This window comes from Anas platyrhynchos, chromosome 4, assembly GCF_047663525.1.
Source record: "Anas platyrhynchos isolate ZD024472 breed Pekin duck chromosome 4, IASCAAS_PekinDuck_T2T, whole genome shotgun sequence".
NCBI classification, from domain to species: domain Eukaryota; kingdom Metazoa; phylum Chordata; class Aves; order Anseriformes; family Anatidae; genus Anas; species Anas platyrhynchos.
This window is the reverse complement of record NC_092590.1, coordinates 23,219,503-23,242,137: the sequence shown is the minus strand read 5'-3', so window position 1 is coordinate 23,242,137 and position 22,635 is coordinate 23,219,503. Positions and strand designations below refer to the sequence as shown.

The 22,635-nt window shown below is 37.4% G+C and overlaps 2 protein-coding genes across 56 annotated transcripts in view; one reads left to right on the top strand and one right to left on the bottom strand.

The window, feature by feature from the left end:
• CFAP96 (cilia and flagella associated protein 96) overlaps positions 1-15,950 on the top strand; it is a 90,714-nt gene extending 74,764 nt beyond the window's left edge. For 3 of the 7 annotated variants that reach the window (XM_005008990.5, XM_072037240.1, XM_013106275.5), the window contains exon 9: positions 15,181-15,950. The gene's annotated coding sequence lies outside the window, so the exon portion shown is untranslated. Of the gene's footprint in view, positions 1-11,066; positions 12,759-13,092; positions 13,136-15,015; positions 15,065-15,180 lie in introns of all 7 variants that reach the window. The other 4 variants (XR_011808974.1, XR_011808977.1, XR_011808976.1 and 1 more) reach the window with 3 other exon arrangements.
• Positions 1-22,635, bottom strand: part of SORBS2 (sorbin and SH3 domain containing 2) — a 154,373-nt gene that overhangs the window by 7,018 nt on the left and 124,720 nt on the right. For 24 of the 49 annotated variants that reach the window (XM_072037190.1, XM_072037194.1, XM_072037192.1 and 21 more), the window contains 11 exons: positions 22,324-22,376; positions 20,809-20,996; positions 17,126-18,700; positions 15,167-15,255; positions 13,576-13,622; positions 12,112-12,226; positions 11,884-12,012; positions 9,891-10,094; positions 5,211-6,002; positions 4,035-4,220; positions 2,340-2,447 (listed from right to left, as the gene is read on the bottom strand). In XM_072037190.1, coding sequence (XP_071893291.1) covers positions 2,340-2,447; positions 4,035-4,220; positions 5,211-6,002; positions 9,891-10,094; positions 11,884-12,012; positions 12,112-12,226; positions 13,576-13,622; positions 15,167-15,255; positions 17,126-18,700; positions 20,809-20,996; positions 22,324-22,376 — 3,486 coding nt within the window. Of the gene's footprint in view, positions 1-2,339; positions 2,448-4,034; positions 4,221-5,210; positions 6,003-9,890; positions 10,095-11,883; positions 12,013-12,111; positions 12,227-13,575; positions 13,623-15,166; positions 15,259-17,125; positions 18,701-20,808; positions 20,997-22,323; positions 22,377-22,635 lie in introns of all 49 variants that reach the window. The other 25 variants (XM_072037199.1, XM_072037201.1, XM_072037202.1 and 22 more) reach the window with 8 other exon arrangements.

Genomic DNA, 22,635 nt, shown 5'->3' with positions numbered 1-22,635 from the left:
AGCAGTGTTGACTGAGGATGCCCTATAGTCACGCTGTGGAGACTGACAGTTTGTACAGGTCTAGGAACTGTGTCTGTTCTGGAAGCGTGGATATCAAACACAGCTTGTGACTCTTTCATGAACTGAGTAAACTGCAACCTGATCTTGAAGCCATGGGGTTTGTGTTAGTGTTCCATGCTTTCTCTTCCCCACGTTTGACTGTTCCAGTCCATCTTGCTTCAGTTTGCTCAAAAAAGGTGATGCAGTCTTCCATGGGAGGAGGGTGTGGTAACTAACCCACAGCCTGATGATATAAATTGAATGTTAAAATGCATTAAGTTTTTTTCTTCTTCCCGATACCTCCAGATGAAATTGAAGTAGTTAATTTCTTTTCATCATGTTTGTATGTTTACATGTAGAAAATATTGTGAATGTTTTCCACTTTATCTTCATAGTGTGTGTAGTGTAATTATAACAAAGTGCCTAGGAATGCAGGAAGGCAGGTAACAGAACTTTTATTCATACCCATGAGAGGGAAACGGGTTCTAAAGGAGCAAGAAAGTCTATTCTAAGCTCTGACTCTCTCTTCTCCCTCATTTACCTCTCGTCACATATAAGAAAGATGGATAATTTTTGCTTAGAAATACAACAAAGATTTCAAAATAGATATTTCAGTTCCTGTTAAAACCCCTTCAACAGCTGAATTATCAAACAAGAAGAGAGTATCCCACTGGGTGGATAGCCTGGTGTTTGGATCGGAGTCTGAGTTTATTCTCTGATCATCTTTCGTCAGGTTTCAAACTAAGCTGAATGAGAAAGATAGTCAGAGATGCAAGAAAACTGAGGTTACAGCATCTCTTGCAAACAATGAAAGTCAATGTCATGCTACCACAAATGACTTAACGCTTTGAACATATACTGTGCCAAGAGGAAATTTGATAGGTCAATATTATTTTTCTGCATATGCTTCAGCACTGTAAAATGATTTTCTGATATTTAACTACTCTTGAAACAGATGATAGAAGATCTATGTGAGTAAGGATTTTCAAGTCTATGTTTTTGCTACAGAGAAAAGGTTGGCTGAGTTAGGGTCTGGGAAAATGAAGGTGGAGTCATCTGTGCTATGTCTGAACAGGGGACCCTGGAGCTCTCTATCTGAATGTATTCTTTTATAGTAACCCAGCTTATTTTAGGGAGCTTTTCCCCCATTTTCATTCCCCCATATACAGTGGTATTGGCTAGAATGGGACTGTTGCAAATTCTGGCTAATTGTGTTCAAGAGATACCATGAAATGTACCCCCCCTATGGTAGCTCTTCATGTTTAGAATTTCTGTCTTTCAGCTATGCCTGAGTTCACTACACTACCCTGTTTCCTTGGTAAAAATAGTAGGGCCTAATCTCAAAAATGTTAAGAAGTGTGTAGTCAAGTCAATGGCCCCAGTGGTGCACTTGACCTTCATGCATGATTGATGTATCCTTGCCTATAATAGTTCTGTATAGTCCTGAACATGTAACTTAGGTGTGCAATTTGTGCTTTTGTAGTTTTGGAATTAAATTCATAAATGCACTAAATATTGACTGATACAGTTCTCTTAACATACTGTCTGCATGGATTCATGCAAAATTAAAATAGGGCTTAATCCCTTTTTCACGGTTCTTATTCCTTTCATGGTTATTACTCCCGGTTGGACTTTCTCTGAGATGGTGTTGGTCCAGTTATAAGAATGCTGATCTTCTTATGATTGAATCGTTTCTGTTCAGTGATGAAGAAAGCACTGTCCTCTTGTACCTTGTTGCAAATAAGGCCTTCCCTAGACTTTTTGAAGAATTAAACAAAGCTGCTAGGAGGAAAATTAACTCTGTTCTAACTGAAACCAGGACATACAGTTAGGAAGAGAAAGGTGAAGGGAAGGTTTCAAGTGAACTCAACACAGTAGTGACAAAATATCTTGAAAAGCACACGGACTAAAAGAATGAGAACTTAGCATCACAAAAGCCTGTATCACATGCAGTGATGTATAATTTTAACTCCTGCAAACTATAATTTTAATAAACTAGCAATACTTGGAAATCAGAAAAGAACAAGCTATATATAAAGAATCTCAATCTTTTGTATGTTGTAGCACTGGAAATACTATGCAGTACTGCTGAGATACAATACACTAACAGACTTATAAGTTTTGGCACACAAAAACCTGTTGGCTTTACTCAGACATAGCACAGAAGCACAACAGGAGGAAAACACAACATACTGATAGCGTTCAGACACTTGGGTGAACGTGAAGTACTGGAAGACCAGACACTGAGCTCCTGGTATATGGAAATGCTGTTACTGCACACTGGGCAGCCAGTACCGTACCCTGTGAGAATAGCTGGGACCTCTGACAGGTGAGCTGCAGGATCTCTTAGTCATCACAGGGCTACGAGGAGGTTTACCCATAACAAATAGCTCTCTCTTTAAATTAGCCTAGAAAAACCACAAAAACTGTGTCAATTGAGAGTTTAAGAATGAAGCACCATGGGATGTTTGCTGCTTCATTCACACATGCAAACTGGACATGCTTTCCTCAGTAACAAAGGCACGTATGCTACAGGTGCAAAGGAAGGTACTATTAGTAAATGGCATTTTCATTGTTGCATCTTTTTTCCAAGGGCTTGCTGCTCTGACACGTGCACTCAGGCATTACAGATAAAAGATTATTCAGGCACTAGGTATGTATTTGAAGTAAGACAAGCTACTGGAAGTGTACCTACTGAAGTGACTCAGTCAAGGCAGGAGAAATGCAGCAGCAATGTTATCTTGGAAATGCCAATGACAAATGTTACTGGTTGCCGTTAGACAACAGGCCGTACATTTGCATTTAGAAACCAGCTACGCACTTGATGGAAAGTACTGCAAGGACAAGTCTGGAGTTTGTTACCATCACAGGAAATCAGCTAAATATTTGACAGAAACATGTATATCCTACCATAGTTAATAAACAGCAGCACACTGTCTTGGAGATTCTCAGGAGCAGGTTTTATATACTCCCAAGAGAGATTCCCTCCATTTATTTTCAGCTGGGTTAATGTGCCTTGCTCAAACAAGGACAAGGAATATCAGGGCCACCTAAAAAAAATCTCAGTGCCTTTCTGCTTTCTTTATTCAAAGTGGCAGAAACAAAATGTGGTACTGTGTTTTACCCCTTCATAGAGGTCACCATTTGTCATGTCCAAGGCCCATGACAAATTCATCTGCTGGCAAGAATTCCTGTGTCTCTTCCCTGCTTCAGAAAATATAGCACAGCTTGTGAACCTTAAGACTTCTTGAAGTCTGATATATCTGAGTCTTCCGTTGTCATGCAGTCTACGATGTGGTAGGTTTTTCGACAAGGATGTATTTTTTGCCATGGATTTCATAGTCACTTTTCCTAGGACAGTTTCTGAAACATTTTACATGTATGTGCCCTTTTTCTCCTTGTCATAGGGACAGTCTCTGGAAGTAAGCACTGGAAACTGACTGTGGGGCTAAGCTGCACTGGGAATTGACCTTATCTGTCTAGCCATAGACTCTTTCCAGAACTCATTTTTCTGCCCCTGAGCAGCAATGCTGACAGAGAGCGTAGCCTTGAAGAGGGAATAATCTTCGTTCAGGCCTTGGCTAATAGAGCTGGTGTTTGTACTGTTACCCTACGCAGTAGTGCTTTACTGCGGAACTTGGGACTGTTCTCCTAGGTTTTAGATTGAAATTGGAAACACTTTAAAGTATTACTTAGTTTCTGTGTACTTGGATATGATCCTGGTTCTTTCAATTAATTAAGAGTTACTGAAGTTCTGGTATGGAATTGAAATTGAGTTGACTGGTATCTCTTTGCACTATTTCATTGTATTATAATTGTTATAGTTTTATCTTGCTTTTCATCTGAAAAATGCCTATCTTACTCTGCCATGTGCTATGTTATCAATGTTAGTAAGGGAGAAAATGCATTGGAAAAGATCAGACCCAGTGTTAGCCTTGCGGTTATTTAATATATGTGAAGATTTGCAACAATCCATACTCGAGAGGTGCAATTACCTTTAACGTTGTAGCGTCTTTCTCCTGCCGATGTAAGAGTTTAGAGAGGAGAGGAGGTGAGAGGGAAGCAGTAGATGGGGATGTTGAGTGAGAAGCTGGTGCCTTGGCAGAGTGAAATGGTGGATTAGAAGGGAGGTGGGAAGGAGGATCAGACTCTCCTGATGTTCCCATAGAAAGCAGAGCTGGCTTAAACATTCAAGAAAAATGAGATGTAATTGTGCTGTACAACCAGCTGGTAAGGACATAAAATGCCCACTGAGTCACGTAACTACCGTGAACAGTCAGAAACGGGATGCTAACTTTATTATTAGTCTACCACTCTGGGAGAAAACTCTTCCCTCAGAAATTAAAACAGGTTGCTATTTGGGGCAGTGGATTTCACCTGTATTCTTGCAGATTGCTTCTGTGTTGTTCAGGTCAAGTAAGGGCAAAGAATGTCTGCATATCCTTCTAATTAACTAGCTTTACATTTGTCTGAAAATTTGTTTTACCATTTTGTATGAGCTAGCCAAAACAACTACCTGAATGGACTCACTGTTGAAGTAAGTGCTGGACTGAGAAAAATCTTTTCTAAATTTTTGCCTGGAAACCACACAAACTGCAGCAAAATCATGGCATTAAATGGCTAGCACACATTCAGGATGGTTCAGTGTTGTACTGTCCCAGAGAGGAACCAGGGCAGGCATTAGGGAGAAGGATTTGATTAACTGCCAAACATAATCTGATCTGTTATTAGTCACATTCTCATAACAGGGTCTACTATAAATATATCAGCTTGTGAAGTGACACATGTGAGGTCCAAACCTCTGAGTCTCTGCAGGAGACGTGTCCTTCCCTCAATACTGCTGCCAGCATTCCTGGGGTCCTGTACTCCGAAGGGGCAGCACATAATGGGCTGGTGAGGAGTATGGCTCACCGGGTTTTTGTGTCGGAAACTTGATGGGAGCTAACAAGGACAGAAGGGGAAGGATCAGCAGAACTGAGACACCACAGAACTGATGATGGTGTCTACACCTGCTTCTGGGAAGGAACTGTGTCCTGACAGTTTGTATTCAGCACAATAGAATAAAACTGTGCCTGAGCACAGTACAGTAAAAGCAACACAAGAGAAGGCAAAGAATACTTGTACTAAGATATCTGAACACAGAAGCCATGTTTTTTCTGAAATTAAGATACCTTGTTGATATTTGGTGAGGTGCATCCTTTACAACTTACTATGGAATCTCTTGTACTTGCTACTGGGAATGCTAAGGTGTCCTGCCTCAGATCCTCCTCAATATAGAGCTTTGTCAGTTCTGTTGTGTCTTTTGCTCCTCTGGAGAAATCCGGTTCTTGAGGCTTTGACTGAAACCCTAGGTCAACTGACAAATCTGCTGCACAGATCTCCTCTTCGTTTTCACCAGTTGCAACTAGCTCTGTGGAGACAGAGTCACCTTTACGTGGCAAAGGGATGTTACAGAGACCACCACCACCATGTTCACCTTCTCTGGTAGTATCCAACAAGGTCCTAGGTGCTTTGGTGACTGAAGAGCCAAGTATACCTTGCAAGTCTTTATCTTTTCTTGGTTTGGTAGTGTTGCTTGTATGCTTGTGTGTTATGTCATGAGAGGAACCGGCTGAAGATGAGGTGGAGGTAGATTGGAGAAAGGGCTGAGGAAGAGCTGTAGGAGAGCTGAGAGAGACCTCTGTGTATGGAATAAAATGGTCATCCTTAACTCGGTGAATTCTGTTACTTGGGGAGATTGCTATGGGTTGGGCTGTTGTTAATGCCAAAGAACTGAGTTCTTCTAAGTCACAAAGAAAACTGTCTGGAAATGGTGGAGGAGGTGAGATGCACAAGCTTGTAGGTGAAAAACCAACAGGTCTTGCAAATGAGTTGCTAGTGGCAGCCTGGAGAGTCTTTTGATCGTTGTGTGACCAAGAGGAGGAATAGTATCTAGGAGGTGGGGACAGTGCTTGGGAAGGCAACTTCAAAAATAAGAAAAACACGGGAATTTAAATAAATAAATAAGCACGACAGAGAGTTAGGATATGAGTAGACTGGAAAAGAAAAATGTCTGTGCTATCATCTGGATTATAGGGTATGGTTTCAGTGAGCACGGGTGTCTGAAATCATTAGTACATGAATCAGAACAGCAAAAAAGACATTTGAAAAATGAAACTGTATCAGGTTCTGGCCTGGGACTTAAATGTCAAACATCAAGACAGATCTGGATCATTACATTCAGGAAGGCAACCTGCATTTGATCTGCTAAAGTTATGTTATGTATGGCTTTCTGTTAGTGAGCCTGTCACAGCTTATTAAATCATACAATTAAAATTAATGCGATTTTCCCCAATGAGCACAGTATTGTCAGAAGTACACTTCAGGTGTCTCAAAGTATTTCTTTAAAGCTCTAACAACAGTGGTCATTTCTAATTATCCTAATATTAATATTTGTACTTCTCAGTGCATGCTTAAGAAACATCTTAAATACATTGCATACTTTTATTAAGGCATAAGCAGCTACAGAATGCAGTTTTCCTTAAAAGTAACCCTACTGGTTTAAAATAACATCAACATTTGTGAAAGGTACATTCAATCCTAACTGAATGTAGGCAGTCAACAAAGCTTTTAAAATAGTGACAGCACAGTATACAGCAGTATATTTTGAGTAGCATTACATAATATTGATTGAAGTATCCTTCTGGTAAAAGAAACGTCCTTTTGTAAGAATGAGAGACTGGTGAGTCATACGTACACAGCATCAGTAGATATCCATTGCTTCAGTAAATACTGAAAATGCATTTTTGTAACTATTAATCCTCAAAGTTAAAATTGAATTGAAAATATTTTGATCTCATTGTTTTAATTATGCAGAAAGATTAGATTATTTGGACTACTTTAGATTTTAAATATTACACTAGAAGATAATTTCAAATGGCCAAATTAACATCACAGAGAAGAAAGGTTAATTTACTTACCTTCTGCTGGAATTTTCTTGAGGCAAATGGCATTATTTTAAAATTAGGCAAACCTTTGCTATAGAATCTTCTGTACCAAAGTATACAGTCTACAGACTGATACAATGCAGTCTGCTAAAACATAGCTGGGCTGTTATGAACAGCATTCCAACTCTGTCCTTCATCTTTACTCTTGAAAAAGAGATTCCAGCCTGTGGTTTAGGGATCATACTATGGTCCAGGAGACATTGCCATTTTTTGCATCCTGTGGCTACAGGCTGCTCTAGAGCTAAAGTTATAGATGCTCTAGGCCAAGTTAAGGAGAGCAGAGCTTGCTCTTGATATATATTGATTATTTATTTTTATTGCCATTAGGCCAGAGACATTTAGAGCAATTGCTCTAGCAACAGGAATGATAAAGTGAGTTACATGCTAAAAAAAACCCACAAAACAACAAACAACAAAGGAATAGGAAGAGTGGTCTCAGCACTTGTGGTAAACTCCAGAACTCCTTCAGGCCTGCTAAAGCCCTTCTAGGTAGTCAGGAACAAGACGGCTTCTCATATGGCATTGCCACATCTGAGTCCAGTTGTAAATAATGTTTGTTTAAGAATGTCAATAGAGGCTTTTTTTTTTTTTTTTTTTTTTTCCCTGGACTGATGCTAGAATCAGATGAATGCAAAAATGTCCTGGGCTACTAAGGTGGCTATTTCCCTTCTCCTGTTCTACAGAACTCATCTGTTACTTAACAGCAGTGGCAGGACAGTTTTGTAATCTGATGTGACTATCACCATTGAAAAAATACACAACGGGGAAAAAGTAGCCTAGTAACTCCTGCTGCAATGCTGGTAACAGTAGTATGAAAGATTTGAGTGCATCTCTACCTGTCTGCAAAGACTAGGTCAAATCTGGTCATTGTAAACTCCCTGTATCAAATACTTCTGGAAGACAGGACAAGCATGTAGCACACGTGATGCCCTGCACCTGCACACTCGAGATGCTTGACCATGGCAGCCTTAGAAAAGGAGCAGCCATCAATAGCTCTGGAGTTGTCACAGGCTGTACAAACTAAGGTGTTGCACTTCAGGTATGTCTACTAAGTTACTTTAATTATTTGTTTTCTATTCTCAATGGAGATAAATAATGTTATCTAATTAAAAATTCTAGACAATACTCAATATAAATCATTGGGAGCCTTCACGTTCCTCTTGATTTTACTCTTTCCTGTTCAACGTTTGGGCATTTTATCAACTTACAGGAAAATATAAATAACTTATGAAGTTAAGAAATTACAGGGTAGTTTTAACATGCATGTACTTTTTACCTGAATGCAAATACTCTGAAGCATCACCTGTGCTCAAGGGCATCACTGACAAGGTTATAGGGGTTACACAAAAAACAGCTTTAGCTGCAGGAAGCCTTAGAGACAAGCCTATTCCATAGAAGATGAGAGGAGAGAGGCATCTCCAAATACAGAGAGACAGCTCTGTAGTATGTAGCACTTAAGTTGCCTCATACTCTTGAATCACCTTCGGATTCCTGTAATGAGAAGGGGCCGTAGCTTATGAAGATCAGTCTGAGGATACAGATGCTACTTCAATTCAACTATATTGTTGGAATGGAAGAGAGAGGAGCTAGTTCTCCTTCGCAATACATTCTCAGGTAAAAAACTTTAAGAGAACTGTTCTAGCAACTACTATAAAGCAACTAATATTGCTTAGCCATAAGCAGTATTTTCAGAGGACACAGTTGTCTACAAATGACATCTTTTGGTATCTGTCCCCAAAGCTGTAAATAAATGTGTAACTTATCTCAAAGCTGAGGCATCTAAATAAGCAGCAGTATGCAAGTAAATGAAAGCAGAAAACAGGGCAAAACCAACTGAAACAAATAGAGGTTAATAGCAAGATACGAGAAAGGTTTATAAATTTCACACACAACTGATCTCCCACACCAAAGAGATGAACAAAACAGTAAAGAGGAAGATTTGGAAAGGAGTCCATCCTTAGTACTCAGAATCATCATAGATAATACATTAATGCTAATCACTGTTTGCATACAGAAACTTGCTCAGTTTCTATCACTGCAAAGAGATTTTGTTCCTGGCACAGGAGTCTGTGAAATATCAAAAGTGAATGATAAACTGGAATACAGGGATCTTCTTTGTAATGTGATTTATGGTGGTTATAAACTAGGAAGGAAAAGAACTCGGAAACTATGACAGGCATTTGGTGTGAAAAATTACAACTATAAAGGTCTAAATCCAAGCTCATTGACAACGTGATGACATGTGCATCACTCCTGGATGACGCAAGGCTGTCACTGTTGTCACACCCATCCAGAGAACTGCCATTGTACCAACAGCCTCCTTGTAGAGCCTCCATGGCAAGAGGAGGAAGGTTATGGTTCACAATCATTAGCTGTTCTCCTTTACTTTGAAGGGCATAGAACTGAAGGCTCTTGGCAAGATGTGTCCCCTGTGCAAACTGCCCTCATTTGCCCTTTGCGTGCTTATGGGATTACAGACTTTTAGGATGATGGGTGTATCTTCACTTTGCATTGTGAAGAGTCTGCTAGACATTTCCTTGATGCTCAAATTTTGTCTGAGACTCCTGAATAGGTTTTTTTTTTTTTTTTTTTGACAGCTTGTTTTTTCTGCCCAGATTTTGACTAGCCCTACTCTCAATAATTTAATAGCTAAAGAAGAAGGCAAAATTCCTGGCAGAAATAAGACTGACATTCTGCCATAAAAATACTTCAATGACAAGCTAGTTATGCAATTCTACATATGTGGGAAAGAAAACAGATTGTACTGAATGCATAAATTATGTATTATCTTACCACGTTAACAAAAAATTTACAAGTTCTTCTAAACCCACTCTAGGGGTGATATCTAAGAAAAAAAATCCTTACCTTAGATGAACTTAAATGGTGTATTCTGTCACTAGAATAGCTGTGGGGTATAGGAGGGTCGGGGTAGTCATCAACACTTTTTGAGGCATTCTTTTTGATGACTTCTACATAGGAAACAGGGAAGATGCCTTGTCTGTTGGTTCCTGGTATTTTACCTTCATACCAATTTTGATCAACTCGCTTAAGAAGAATTACTTTGTCTCCCTGGAACACATTAGAAAAATGAGTTATCAGCAGATGAGTAGTAAATTGAATTTCTAATAGATGATATTATTTTAACAGATAGTATTATTTTCCCTGCAGTGATGTTTCCCATCAGTCTTTAAAACCTTCTCCATTCTCACATTTCTTTTGCCATTTGTAATAGTCATATATGCCACTACCACTCCAGCAAAAGGAGGCTGGTCATGGACTGCAAATACTCCAAAGGGAATCTCATGTAGTCTCCTACTCTTGGTTGAGAGATTAACATTTAAATTTTTCTTCTTCAGAACATAACCTGTTTAAATGGTTGGCCAAAACTGCTAGCTAATATCCTAACAGTAACTAATGCAGTAATGACTAAATTAATTTAAACACCCATTTTTCTCTAAAAGTAATAAAAGTTAAATAATGAAATTCATGCAAGTGCTTTGTTATCAAGTAAAATTGTAATACATGAAAAGTAAAAAGTTCAAAATGGTTTCGTGGGAAAGATGAGAGAAGTGCTTTTCCCAGAAAATGTGCTTGACTAGCAGGTATCTGTGCAAAAAGACAGATGGGCAGTGGCTCACCTACTGGTTTTGGAGAGCCTAGGAATTTGAAAAGAAAGCTGGTATTTCTCATTTCAACTCTTCTCTGCAGAGAAACTTCATGAACTCCCTCTTTCATTTTATGTGATATACTTTTTACCACATGCATTTTTGTAACAAATCCTTCCACGTTAGTTTTTTGTTTCAGGGTTTCTGTAATTTTGCTTCTGTAGTTATTTGTGGAGTTCCTTAGAATTATCTTTAGTGGGATGGAATTACAACTTTTTAAAAAGAAGCCCAAGCTTGGCTGTCAAGATTGTGACCAATACAAAAAGCATGAAAGTTAATTTAAATTAGAAATCATCAAACTACCTTCCACACCTCCTAGTTATCTAAGTTTTTATTCCTGCCTTTTGTTTGATTTTTTTGTTTGTTTTGGTTTTAGATCTCTTTGAGGTATTCCCATCTCAAATGACTGGAAAAACACCCTTAGCGATTCTGGATTATGTTGTAGTGGAGCATCAAAAACCTGTATCCTTATTCAGTGGTTTTTCTTTTGAAATAAGACTAACTTCTGTGAACTCTAACTCATATAAAAAAGACACTAAATGAGGCAGAAATTTCCAGTGGGTAAAAAGTATTATATACTTATAAATAGATATATTTTACCACCAATAATAAAGTTCTCTTCTGCAGTAATCATCTCAGTGTCTGACAAACCCCAGAAATTAAACACTTGTTTTGCTAATGTACAATAAGAGAGGCACCAGGATGTGCATAGGTGAAGTATGCAGAAGCAAAATACGTATAGGCAAAAAGCAGGCTATTATTAATATGAAATATTTTCAAGAACTGGTACATGCACAGAAATTTGAGCCTCTTTTCCCTAAATTTTTGTGTTTTCTGTATTTTAGATTTCTTCTGCATGAAAAACCTTACCATTGTAGTTATGACAGTAACAAATACATATTTAAAACAGTGAATGGATAATTGAAATAAAAACTAGAAAATGGGGTGACCAGTTAGATGTTGGCATATACTAATCTACCACATTATATTTTACAGACACAAAATATTTAAACTATTTGCAGGTAGCTGTGAAAGAATGCAAGCCAATGAGCATATATCAGTAGCTTTGTACTATTATATCACTTTGTGCATAGAAAAATTTATCATGAAAACACTGTAATTACATATACATTAATTCTGTGTAGCAGTAGATACCATAATGATATTTTGATAAAGATAGATCTCAACTGTACCTTTCTAAGTGATAACTCCACATTTGTGTCTGCACTGAAATTATATTTGGCAATAGCTTCTCCAATCTCTCCAATTTGTGCTGGGGGAGGTGGCCTGGCAGGCTGTGCTTTTTCTGGGGGAGAAAGTTTCTAGGAAAAAAAAAAAAGAACCAAACATTTTAATCATTTGCATGTAGTTTGTGGACCTATTATCCAAAATAATTCAAGGAATTAAAACGAAGAACAAACCTCAACATAAGAAATTGGGAATATTCCAACTCTTCCATGGTGTTCACCCTCATACCAGTTTTGATCAATTTTCCTGAGGATATAGACAGTATCTCCTTTCTTAAAAGACAGCTCTCTGTAACAGATTCATTTAAAGATGTTTACAGCTTTACATTTGAACTCTTCTACCTGCATAGCTTCTGCAGTCTTTACAGTTCAGTACTGAAACAGAATGTAGCAGATAAACATTTGGAGAAAAAAAGTCATAGCTGTGGTACACTTACCCGTTGATTATACCCTATAAAATGAAATGATTCACATTTATGAATCATCACCAGGTACTATCTGTAAGTTATATGGGCCTAACTTATACCGTGAATACAAGGCAGTATTATTAGTTATTAGCAGAGTAGTTAGGATACAGTCTGCAGGCAAATATGATGTCGCTTGTATCCCCTGTTTAGATGCTGCTTTTATGACAGGTATCTGAGACATTCTTGTTCTTTATGAATCAGTAGGGTAAGCTACTGAATATATCCTGTCTCCGTTGTCTATTACTGCCTTTTTTTGCAGCAGCATAGCTTGGAGTGCTGCTGTTCCACAGAGATTTCTTTTATGAGCAAACTCTTCAGTAGCATGAACATAGGATTATGTTCTAGCCATTTCAGGTACTTGGGGTGTGTGATATGCTTAATGTTGGATACTGAAAAAGGAAAGCATTCAAATCATTATGAACATTTTCAGATCCTCAACTGGGTATTATTTATTGAACTTTTTTTTTTCTTCTTTCCTCCAAAGAGTTTACCTGCTCTTCTGATAATTCAAATTGTAGTTTTACAGCTATTGCAATTTTAGTGATAATGTTGTACCATATCAAAAGGTTTTTTCAACAGCCTGAATCATCAAAGCAACAGCACTAATGGCATACATTCACTCTCCTCTGACTCCCTCATACCCTGGAACAGTGTTCCCTGATTTTGTTTTTCTTATGGATCGCTGTAGTTTGTTTTGGTAGGGGACATTTCACATCCTGCAGCAAGACTGGGTATGTTAAGACAGACATATTGGAAGATGCTGAGCACTATACAGAATTTTGATAAGAGTACTCTATCTACAACAGCACTTTTAGTCTGGTATCCTGGTGTTGCCTAAATATGATTCACAGCAAAGAGCATTCAGTGGGCGACCCTCAGGACTCAGGCTATAGAAAGTATTTGTACAAAGTACAAGTACATTGTACAAATACATTGTATTTGTATTCAAGCAAATACAATGGAAAAATATAATAATTAAAAGACATTTTAATTTCAAAATAACTTCTCACACAGCTTGCTAATGCAGAGGCTACTGTGGCAGAAAGCAGGGTCTTCTGCTTCCATCGCGTTTTGCTGTTGAAACTGGCTATAAGAGCAGTTAGCTGCATCAAGTGCTAGAGGGACTTTTCTTGACTTATGAATACTAAACGAACAAAAGTCTAGTACTTACTTAGAAGTCTGAGCTTTAAAGTCATATACAGCTCTAGCTGGCAGTTTCTGAAAAGTAGGCAAAATGATTAATACATTCAGGTAGTACTCCTGTAAGGTAAACTTTTTAACCTTTAAAAAGGTGGCCAAGATCAACCAACCAACCAACCAACCAACAAGCATAGGCAATTAAATATACAGCTTCCTTTTCTGAGACAATTAGGTGTTTGGGACAGTGTTTTAAAAACAGAATTAGCATCTACACAGAGCACTGTCTTTACTTTAATAAAAAAAAAAAAAAGTTTTTAAAGGGATCCTGTCAAATCCCATTTTTTTGATACTAATACAGTTCTCCATTACAAATCTGCTTCAAATATGATAGCCTAAGTTTAAAGCACTTTATTGTTCTCTGCTGTTAAAAACAGTCTTTCAGATGAGAGGTGATATCCTTTTCATCAAGTGTAGCTAAGCCCTATCCTGTTTTACTCTTTCATAATTGCGCTTTTTTTCTCACTTCTGCTGCTGGTGCTATAACTACTAAGCAAGGAATGAAGAGAAAAATATTAAAAGAACAGTGGAGCTGATTAAATACAAAATGTACAAATTCAACTGAAAATAGAGGTCAATCTTTCATCTTTTTAAATCACAGCGATCTTAAGAAAAGCTTGTAGTGCAAGTACTTTACATATTTGCATATTAAAACCCAGAATTCTTTAAAAGGAACGCACAAAACACTCCCCAAACTGGTTTTAACCATTATTATATAACAAGAAGTCATCTTTGAAATCAGACTCTGAATTGCAGCCATATTGCTGCTTGTTCTCAGCAGCTAAATTACAAAAACAGTTAAGATTCAGCACTCTCAAGTTGCCGTTATTTTGTGCAATATTTATTTCTATCAAAATCAATGGGAAATGTTAACAATATGTACTTCCTTTGTGATTGAATAAAATCCCTGAAGCCTGCTTGGAGAATGCTTCAAGTTCTAGAATTTGAAATACTGTTAAGAAACTGAATAATATACTTCATTTAAGCGTACTCTTTTAAGTAATACCTTGTGTTACTTTCTTTAGATGTATACCAGCTTCAATTTAATTTTCCAAAGCATTAATATAAGCAATCAGTATACAATCACCAAAACTGTTATAGGAATTAGGGATCACTCTTATGATAAGTGGTTTTGCATAATACACCAAGAGCAGTGTTTTTTCTTTTGTTTTTTTTAAACAAAAATAAGGGTGAAATACCTTATTCTATGTGCTAGTCTTGAAACTATTGAGATACTTTCTTGTGTAACCGATTTTCTAAAGAGCCTTTCCCAATCATACCAATGACTTTGACAGAGCTTACCAATGACTAGTAAACTGATGTCCACATCCATTTAAACATAAGTAGAAAATGCAGTTTATCTTAGAGTAAAAGAATATTAAACTTTTTAAGTACCAGTCTCCTTAATGAAAAGTTGGATGCTGTCCTATCTGATAATACGATGTTAAGAAACTGTTCCTTTGGTCTGTATCATTATAATATCATAACCAACGCAAATTTTGTCTCAGAAATGTTACTGATTTTCTGTATTGACATTGCTACATTATTTATTATTGTTTTGCTACCTCTTTGTCTGTAGTTCCTCTTCTTTCCCTTGGAGTACATCGTCCCACATCAGTGAAAGCAGAAGAATAGTTTCCAGGAGATTCCTGGTCTACTGAAAACAGAACATCATTACGTGACACTACGGTAAAATAAACAAAACCATGGTGCTGCTTGGTTTAATTTAAGGGGATGAAGACATACCCAATCTATTATTTCACCCTTAATAGAAGGAATGTGATGGTTTAAGTGGACCTTTAAAGAAACAAAAATACTGACTCTGAAGCACGGCAGAAGAATGTATTACAGATGATTGGATGAACAAAATTAAGCCTTACTGTATGAAAGAATACACTCCTACTGGACCAAATGGAAGACATGACAGCAGTTGTGAAAAGCTTTCTCTGAATGCCAACAATATAAACATGTAATGACATGCACAAAATTTGACTAAAGCATGCCTCAGTGAGATAATAGATGAAAACAAATTTTCCTCACTAAGTGATCTAAGATGCATTTCTACTTTACCAGGGGCACTATTTAGGCCTTGTCAAGCCAACTTGTTAGTTATTTCGTAAAAACAACTCTATTTTAAGTGATCATTACTTACCAATCTATGTGGCAGATTTTCTGTAAAGCACAGTTTGCCAATGCTTATTACAGGATGGTGTGTTATAAAATTGTAAATATATCTTTTCAAATTTTAATAAAAAGTAAAATAAAAATCTTGTACTCTCTATAGCTCTGCAAGTTGCCAATGTGAATGAAAATAAACTGGAATTATTTCAGACCAGAGGATGAACTGAACTGCTTCTTGGCTTCTGAGATTTACTAGCAATTGTAGTCTCCTAATGCCTGCTGGAGGAGGTGTCTGACTGATACTTGCCTGCCTTTGACTTAATTCACACGATCTATTTTTACCAAGCCTACACATTTTTAAGTCAGTACAAGTGTAAAACAAGAATTGAGAGTATTTAATAAATTATGCTGCAGTCCTCTGGAATAGAGATCTAAATGATCTCCCCTGAGCTGTTGGCTAAACCATTAAGGCTTTAGGCTATGGCTAAATACAGTGGGGGCAAAAATTAGGTAACCGTATCACTAATATTTTGGTTGCAAGCACGTCATCACCAGCAATTGTATCTATAAATGTTTAAAAACATTTTAAGCTCAAGGAATTTTTTTAAGAGAAGCAGAGCAATGAACAACTTAAAGTAGCTTAAAAGCAGGTCAGTGAAAGACAGACTTTTAAAAAAAGTTATACTCAGTCTGAAGTTTCATTTGAGATTTGATTATTGAGAATTTCCTTTCTAAGATGATAAGGTACTTCTCAAAACTTCCCAGATACATTAACGTTCTATGAGAAGAACTAGTTTTGCTGCCACAGAAATTGGAAATTGTATTGTTTGAACAGTGGAAATGGAAACTTCCTAAAATAACCTTTGGGTCTATTCACAAAAAGCAGTACAAAGCATTGGAATGAGTGCATTTTCAAGAAAAAGCAGAATCAACATTCTATGATACTTGTGGAATTAACAGCATTTTTACCACTTACACATAAAAGAATTATACTGTACAACATGCTTTTGATGCAGATATTTTTTTTTAAATAATAAAGGCATATTGTTTTTCTGTTTCACAAGCATCTTATGATGCATCTACTCACTTTTTTTCTTTTTTTTTTCTGTGGAAAAACAAACAAACAAAAAAAACAACCTTGCTTAAGTTAATAACACCAAGTGGTGTTTTATAGCAGTAATAATCTAGTAGTTAAAATACGATGCTAATCCAGTTGTCCAGATTACTGCATTTTGTGAATAGACAAATTATCTATCTTCATCACATAGGTACGGATGACAACCTTCCTTAATTAAGAATTTTGGAGGATGAATGCTTATAGACTACACGAATAAAAACGGAATGAGAGAAAGTAGGAAATACAGGGAGTAAATCATAAGGATAGAGGAAGAAAGTTAATCCACCTTGGAAACACAGTGCACTATCATTGTCTTGGAGGTTGTTGTTAGCTGTGTCCATGTCTTGAAAAGAGGCACTAAGAGGTAATCTTCCACAATCGTTCTGGTACAGTGGGCAATGAGCAGCACCATCTTGAGGCAGTGGATGAAAAGGCTGGTGCATGGGACGCTTTTTCAGAGCTGTCAGAGACGAATTCCTTTCTGGAATGTCTGGAAGCAGCTCAGTAATAAGTCTGTGTAATATACTATTGTCAGGCAAGCTTCCCCTCCTTTTTTCAGCTTTAATTTGGTCACAGATGTCTTTAAGTGCAGAATCTAGTGCTTCAAATACAGATGATTTGCATTTTTTCTTTTCAGTTTGTTTTTTAGGGGCTGCACTTTTTTTCCTCCGGAAAGGCACTGGACTGACTAGGAATGCTATCTTGGAGAGACCAGATTCTGCTTCCTGTCTCCTTGGATCCTCTGTGGTTTCTTGTTTAGCCCTTTCATGTTTCAGCATAGTGGTAAAGCGGGTGTAGGATGCTGGGCATCTGCCTTTGCAGGAGCTGATGAGATGCCGGTGGTGGTGGTGGTGGTGGTGGTGGTGATGGCCTGATCCATAAAAGCTTTCAGATGATGTGAATGAGAAGTGATCAAAGTCACTTTCACTACAAAAGGAGGAACCTTCTATCTGGATAAAGTCACTGAGGTCAGAAACCACTCCATCTTGATCGCTGTCTGAAAAGTCCATATGTGACCGTTGTGGCTCATCGCTGGTCACTTCAATATGAATTGGCACCAGGGTTTTAGACTTGTAGCTCCGTTGTACCTGAGAGGGATGTCTGCCTTGATTTTCTTCCTCCAGCAGAGACTCGATAGAAAATCGCCGCTTTGTACATAAACCGTTTTTAGGAGGCTGTAGCGTAATGCTTGACAACATTTCATCACCTAGATTTGGCATTGATTTTGACTTCTGAATTAGTTTTTCAAACTCTGATATTCTGGTTGGCACCATGTCTCTGGGCACCTCTTCAGTAGAAGACTCTCTCCAGCCTTGAAGAATACCTTTATGCTGTTCGTTTTCATACTGCAGTATTCTGGACTTCACAGAACAAATCACCTCAGAATTCATTAAGTCTTTGCGATTGATGCGGTGCATCTTTTTGTACATTTTTAGGAAACCTGGGGCATCGTGTGCAGATCTGTGACGAACTCTTGCCCTACCACCACCACGGCCCTCGGGAACATACGGGGAGGCCCAGTTCATTGAGCAAACATCTTTGGAGTCCTCCTCACATAAAAGAGAGCCCATGCTTTCAGACTTGGCCTGCGCATCAGGAAAGCTATCGCGATCATCTGTTAAAAGATCATCGCAGCTACGAGATTTTCTCTTTGGAGAAGTATTTTCTTCTGTGCTGCTCCACACTTCTGCATTTTGACGAGTCATTTGCCAGCCATTCTTATAGCTGATTGCCCTTCTCGAATCATTTGGAACAGCTAAATGTTGTCTGTAAGTGCTACAGTAATCTAATTCATTTGAGGTGTTGTGGTTGTGCACTGAATAACTGAGGAGGGATGGATAAACTTTGCTAATATCCCCACCTTTGTAATCCATAGAGCAGCATGGTAAAAGAGAGACATTGCCAGAAATTAAAAGATTCAGAAAGTTGAAATTAGTATCAGTTTTAGACAGACTAGAAAAGAGACAGCAATTAACGCATCTATGCTATTAGCTTAGGTCAGTACATAGGTTACTACAAATTAGGTCAGCAGAGCTAATAATTAAGCCCACCCCCAAACAATACCAAAACAAAACAAGGTAAGAAACCAAGCATCAACACTGATTTTGAAGCAGGTCAAAAAACAATCAACTAATAAAAGCTGAAACGGATTTAAAGATGAAGCCAATCCACAAATCTAGACCTCAGTAGACCTTAACTGAGATAAACTGAATTTGGAGGGAGACTGAAGTTTTGCATCTCTGCAAAGACCATTATTTATTGTATTTGAACAGAATTCTGTTCCATGGAATTTAACTAAGAAATACAGGTATACACTAACTGCAGTAAATGTCAGAAATGGACAAAAATAAATTAATACAACTTTCCTTGATAAGAAGTTTACATCAAATAGAATGATGAGCATTAGGAAGTTATTCCCTTATATGTTCTCAAATATATTTCAAATACTTTGACATCTGTGTGTTCTGAAAGCTGCTCAGAATTAGGAGTCACTGTGAGTAAAACTTGGAACCCTGGTCCAAGGTATATTTGAGCTGAATTTTCTCAGTGGTGTCAAGTGGCAGTATTCACCTTCAGGACATGTTTCAAGCAGTTCAGTCTGCTTTCTATAAGAACAGTATGAATCTGGATCAGAAACTGAAACACTCAAGTTCAAAATCCATGCTGATCAACCCCCTCATAATGTGCTGCTTCTTTAACAAAATGGTTAATTCCAAGAAAAATTAACATTCTGCTCAGTTTCATAATGTTGTGAGAGAATGGAGTGACATGTTTTGGTCACCTTCCAAAAATTCAGTAGCTGTGGTAGATGTTCTTAGGGGAAGGATTTCTCAAACACTGGAAGTGTTTAAGTCATGGTGAGTGCTCCTTATTAGTGGTGTAGTAAAAGGTAAATGCAGGTAAGTGGGGTTTGTCACCTTTACACGGCCTGGCCTGGTACACCAAATGGATGAGTTTACCCACTTTTAAAATTACTACCATAACACTGGGTTTAAAATACAGTTTCTTTTCTGTCACTTCACTCATTATTCCTCACTGTTTGTTTAAATTTGTCTGTTGCAGCCTAAATGCTATGTTCTTTTCAGTAGTAATTATTGTTTACGAAGGTTTATGCATTCCCTAATACAGCTATGGCTGACTGGAAAATATAGCAAAGAAAGTACAGCAAATAAATGACTAATAATAACTGGAAGAGAAGGACAGGTCTTGTAATAGATATTATTCTATATATTAGTTCCAGCATATATTTTACTGGAAAGCTTTTGTCTTGCTGCAGGAAACACCTAAAACCTCAAACCAACCAAACAAAACCCCAATCAAATCAAACCCTATAATTCAAGTATCTTTTCTGGAGAGACATGGAGAACAGCAATGGATATACAAGTTATTTAAAAAAAAAAAAAAGAAACTAATTAGATTGTATATTCTGTACTAAATACTTCAAGAATTTATGAAATTAAAAATCAGATTATGGATACTTGCTTGATTAAATTAGGTCCTGATAACTGACAACGTCCAATACATCTGCTATAGATTTGGAAGTTCTAGTATTATGGCAGCACATCTTTATCCTTAAATACTATTTGTCTTGATTTACTTTCTCTCTATACTGAAAACAGTTTTAAAATTTCATTAATCTAATAAGAGAATAGTGTAGTTCATAAAATTTTATGGATTTACATATTATGGCACAAATCATATTCTGTTTTTAATCTATTTTCATTTTCCTAGAATGGGCACAGTTGAAACTAGAAAAACCTTGTTACAAATCCATCTTTTGATCAGCTTAGAATGACACGTGTAAGAATAAACAAGTTAGACTTTGATGAAAGGCCCAAAGCCGTTGTTTCCTACAGTAAATCTTCCAGTAAAGTGCACCCAGCAACAGTGGACAGGTACATTTAATACCAAGGTATTGCACAACACATCATCAGTAGTTTTCTCTTAATGAATACATTCTCCTCTTACCTTTTGCTCTCGACGGAGAAGAAGGAGAGGAGCTAGTTAAAGGCTTTCTAAGGGTGGTATATGGGCCTTGCATATCCGTACGGCCCACATTAGGCCTGTTTGCGTTCTGGTCACTGTGCGCCCTCTGATGACTTACAGCAGGTTCTGACTTCCTTCTTTTCCTGTAGTCACTCGCAGTACTTGCAGAACTACAGAAATAAGCAGTATTAGTAGTAGTCTAGTCTCTGAGATCACAATTCAGAAATTAAAAGGCAAGCTTGTAATTACATTATTTGTTTTTATATTAAACAATATCAGCAGAAATACATCAGAAACATGTATAGGGGAGAAGCACTGGTCTCAGATCTCTTGCAGTATGCTTCACAGAGAAAAGCTGAATTTCTTCTTCACCTGATTGTTTTAAGTTTTGTAGAAAATTGTTGTATTGTTTTCATAGTGAAGGCTTTGAAAAAAACCTTGGTATGTTTATTTCTAAGCCTTCACTATGAAAACAATTTTTAGAGGTGTTTTTTTTTTTTTTGAAAGACTGTAAAAATATCAACAACAAATGAAATGTTTTTTAAAGTGTTTCCATATTTGTCTTAATAAGGTGGCAATAACATTTTATTTAAAAATTAAATGAAATTGTGTTTTTACATTAAAGGCCATTTATTGATTGAAAAGCCTTTTTTTTTTTTTTTTTTTTGTATTTGCCTTTTCCTAGTTTACCATGGGCTGGCACTCTCCCATCCTCCTGGTACTTTAACCTGCTAGGAGAAGCCCATCACTCAGAACTGGCTTTACCTAGGCAGTGTGGAGAATCTTGTCTTTTGCTGGCAACATATCTGGTGTGAGGTATGATGTAGGCAGGAAAGGGTAATCACAATGTAAATTAAGATCACAATCACTAAAGGAAACCCTTGTGACAGGTTAGAAGAAGATCTGACTATTGAGATACCTGTACCAAGCTGGGATTTAAACCAAACTGGGATTTAAACAGATAAAACAGTCTAGTTGTCCAGGATGCTCAATAAGTTATTATAGGAGTTGCTTTTATGAGTGGGTAATAGCAGTGTAAGAAGGCATGGTAAAAAGTAAAATGCAGCTATAGATCAGAATTTGAACGGTGAGCTGCCTGCTGTACTAGAGTAGCAATTCAGCGTAAAGATGAGATGAAGAGACCAAGAACAGCTGAGGTAGCATGCTTGGGGGAACAGCACTGGAAGTGCTGCAGGCAGTAAGGTTAAATGATAGGTTGTTGAAGTTCAGTAGAAGCTCGCCTGAAGAGAGCTCAGGGATGTCACTGGAAAGACCCCAAATATAGTTTGGTTTATACTGAATGCAAAGAGTAAGTTCTTGAAAACCAAAAGTAATATTTGCACTTCAGTATCAAAATACGAACATCTTCTCCGTGTTAGGAGCCCACAAGCTGAACGCTAAAATCTGACTCTTCAATATCTGGCTTCAGGTCACAAAGAAAACCCCAGGCTTGTATAGTCCGTGACAACTGAAATCACATAAAAAGAAATATCTTACCTAGAGGGCCTGTCCAGGCCTCTGTCTGTTGAAGAGTGATGATACAAGGAAGTCTGTGAAAACAAATATAGGAATCTGTTATATGTCTGTATTTGAAAAAAGGGTGACAATTCCTGCTTATGATGTTTATTATGTTTGTTACTCTGTGACATCTTATAAAAACATAGCATGATGATTAACATCCTGTGGGCTCCAGCACACAATTTTCAATATTTCAAGTTCAATATTTCAACTTTCAATATTTTCAACTTCAATATTTCATGAAGAGAGTTAGGCAGCTTGTAAAAGCATCACTATGTTTTGTTTCATATT